This window comes from Anopheles darlingi, chromosome 2, assembly GCF_943734745.1.
Source record: "Anopheles darlingi chromosome 2, idAnoDarlMG_H_01, whole genome shotgun sequence".
Classification (NCBI taxonomy): Eukaryota; Metazoa; Arthropoda; class Insecta; order Diptera; family Culicidae; genus Anopheles; species Anopheles darlingi.
In genome coordinates this window covers 93,246,902-93,249,151 of record NC_064874.1, presented here as the reverse complement: position 1 = coordinate 93,249,151, position 2,250 = coordinate 93,246,902, and the positions used below count along the sequence as shown (strand labels likewise).

The window sequence follows — 2,250 nt, the reverse complement described above, 5'->3', positions numbered from 1 at the left end:
CGTTGCATGGAACTTCAGGAAGTACCGACGGGCGTACTCACCACTCCACCACCTCCTTATCGGTGCCAGTAGAACCGAGAGAGAGAGAGAGAGAGAGACGAAGAGTGTAGGAGGTTCCGCCCCGGAACGAGGACGATAATAAGCAAATCCGTCCGAGAATGATATGGGCGCGGGCACTGGCTTACCCGGGTGCCAGTACAAGGATGAATGATTTATGCACTTTCAACCGCCAACTTACCAACGCGGTGCGCCTTAATCCCAAACTAGAGTAGCAGAGCCCGACACAGACCAGGACTCCCGTGTGCGGGACATACGTGTGCGAAGGGGCGGAAAGGAAGGGGGAGTATACCCTTCGCCACTTCCATTACGCTAACTAGAGGTTTCAGCTCTTCGACAGATTTATTAGCGCAAAAGCAATAACTCATTTTGCCACTTGACCAATCCAAATCGTCGCCCAGTACGAGCTGATCGAGTGCAAGGGGGAGGGGGGATCAGGTGGAGCGGAAGAAGGCGGAACGTGGTGCACACCACCACCACCACCACCGTGGCCACCACAACAGTCAACGGATCGCAGTTTCACTCGCTTGGATCAGGAGGTTTGCTGGAGAGTAGGTGGATCGTAGGCGCCATTTTGAGAGCTGATAAGTGCGAAGGACGATTTGCATGATGGCGCTCCGGTTGGTCACGAGGCGTTGTTTAGGGTATTAGAAAGTGGAGTTGAAAGACGATTTTGAAATGGACTCCGAGCCTACTAGGATCCTCTTGAGTCGGTTTTGGGTTGGTTTAATTTTATAAAAAAGAAAAAAGGATTTTCCATCCTCGGTCGCAGTAGCCAATGTTTCTTTCAAATCCATTTCGTCATCTTACTTACCTCAAACTCAACAAAGTTTTTTCTTGTTTCGGAATGCACACAATACAACCAACAACGGGAGTTTCTTTTGATATTTTGAGGAATTATTAATTTATCTTTCTCTTTCTCTCTCTCTGTTTCAGTTTCTCTCATGATTTTTTATGTACAATTGCGTGCTCTTCTTCACACAAAACGGTGTGGTGGGTAAGTCAAGTCAAGACAGAGGGCCGGAACCTTATGTATGTATGTATATGTACAATGTACAGTCTCAGTGCAGCACGTGCGAGAACAGACCTTCACTTTCCTCGTTTCGTTTGGATCTCTCCCAGCCCCAACCCTTTTCCCCCCGTTCCCTTCTCCCCTACGCACCCAGATGGCCAGTTGTGTGCATGTGCGCATGTGCATGGTGTGTGTGTGTGTGCATGTGTGAAATGTGGTGCGAGTGTGCAAGGTCTTTGGCCATCAGGCTGCGAACCGCGAACCGCGGGTTTGGCATCTTTTTTGGGAGAATGGATGTGTTGTGGCCCCTCACGAGGATGTATGTGTGTGTGTGTTGCCCATTTTTCCCTCCCAGGTCTGTTTCTCTTGTCTTATGTTGTAAGGATGCGTTTTGCGAGTAAGTGCGTACGTGTGCGAGAGATGTGCCGGAACCCGGACTGGACTGTGCTGGACGCTCTCGTGACTCGTCAGTCCGTCCTTGTCGCCTCAAGCCAGCTGGACTGCGCTGGGGCCGTCGCTGAGGTCGCCGATGAAAACAATAACATGAACGCTGCACGCTGCACGCATCGAGGATCACTGGACCCTGGAACCGGCCGGAACTCCCCTTCTGCTGTCAGACCATCAGCCAACACCGGACAGCATCTGTTTGGTGTAGCTCGAGAACAGAAGGTGCTTCGAGAAGCTGGCTAACCGGTCGGCGGCGGCGTCCACCTTCTCGAACGCCGTCGGTCCGGTCGGGCTGGTGGTGGTACTGGCTACGGTACTGCCTCCCTGCAACGAGGACGGTGGCGAGTTGGACTCTTCGCCCTCGCTGTGGCTGTGGGTGCTACGGTTCGATTCACCCTCGTGGCTCGATCCCGTATCCTCGTGCGTCTTCATGTGCGCCTTCAGGTTGCAGGCCAACGCGAACGATTTGTTGCAGATCTCACAAACGTGCGGCTTATCACCTAATGAAAGAGAGCGAGAGAGAGAGCAAAGAGAGAAAAAAGAACGGAAGCATTCCTGTTAGTGATCGTGATCGTGTTGAAGATGATGAAAAATTGCTGCTGACGAGAGGGGCGAAGGAATTTGCAAACGAAGACGATGCCCACCACCTCTCTTCCCCCACGTTCCGAGATGGCCCAGATACGATTTCAATTGTCCCTTTCTGCGCGGTGGCAACCTTGCAGCCATCCAACCAA

At 52.1% G+C, this 2,250-nt stretch overlaps 1 protein-coding gene across 1 annotated transcript in view; it reads right to left on the bottom strand.

The window, feature by feature from the left end:
- Positions 1–1,217: 1,217 nt before the first annotated feature.
- The window catches only part of LOC125950107 (zinc finger protein 177-like), a 14,881-nt gene continuing 13,848 nt past the window's right edge, over positions 1,218–2,250 (bottom strand). The window contains exon 5 of the mRNA XM_049677769.1: positions 1,218–2,016. Within this exon, the coding sequence (XP_049533726.1) occupies positions 1,691–2,016 (326 nt within the window). The 3' untranslated portion in view covers positions 1,218–1,690. The remainder of the gene's footprint in view (positions 2,017–2,250) is intronic.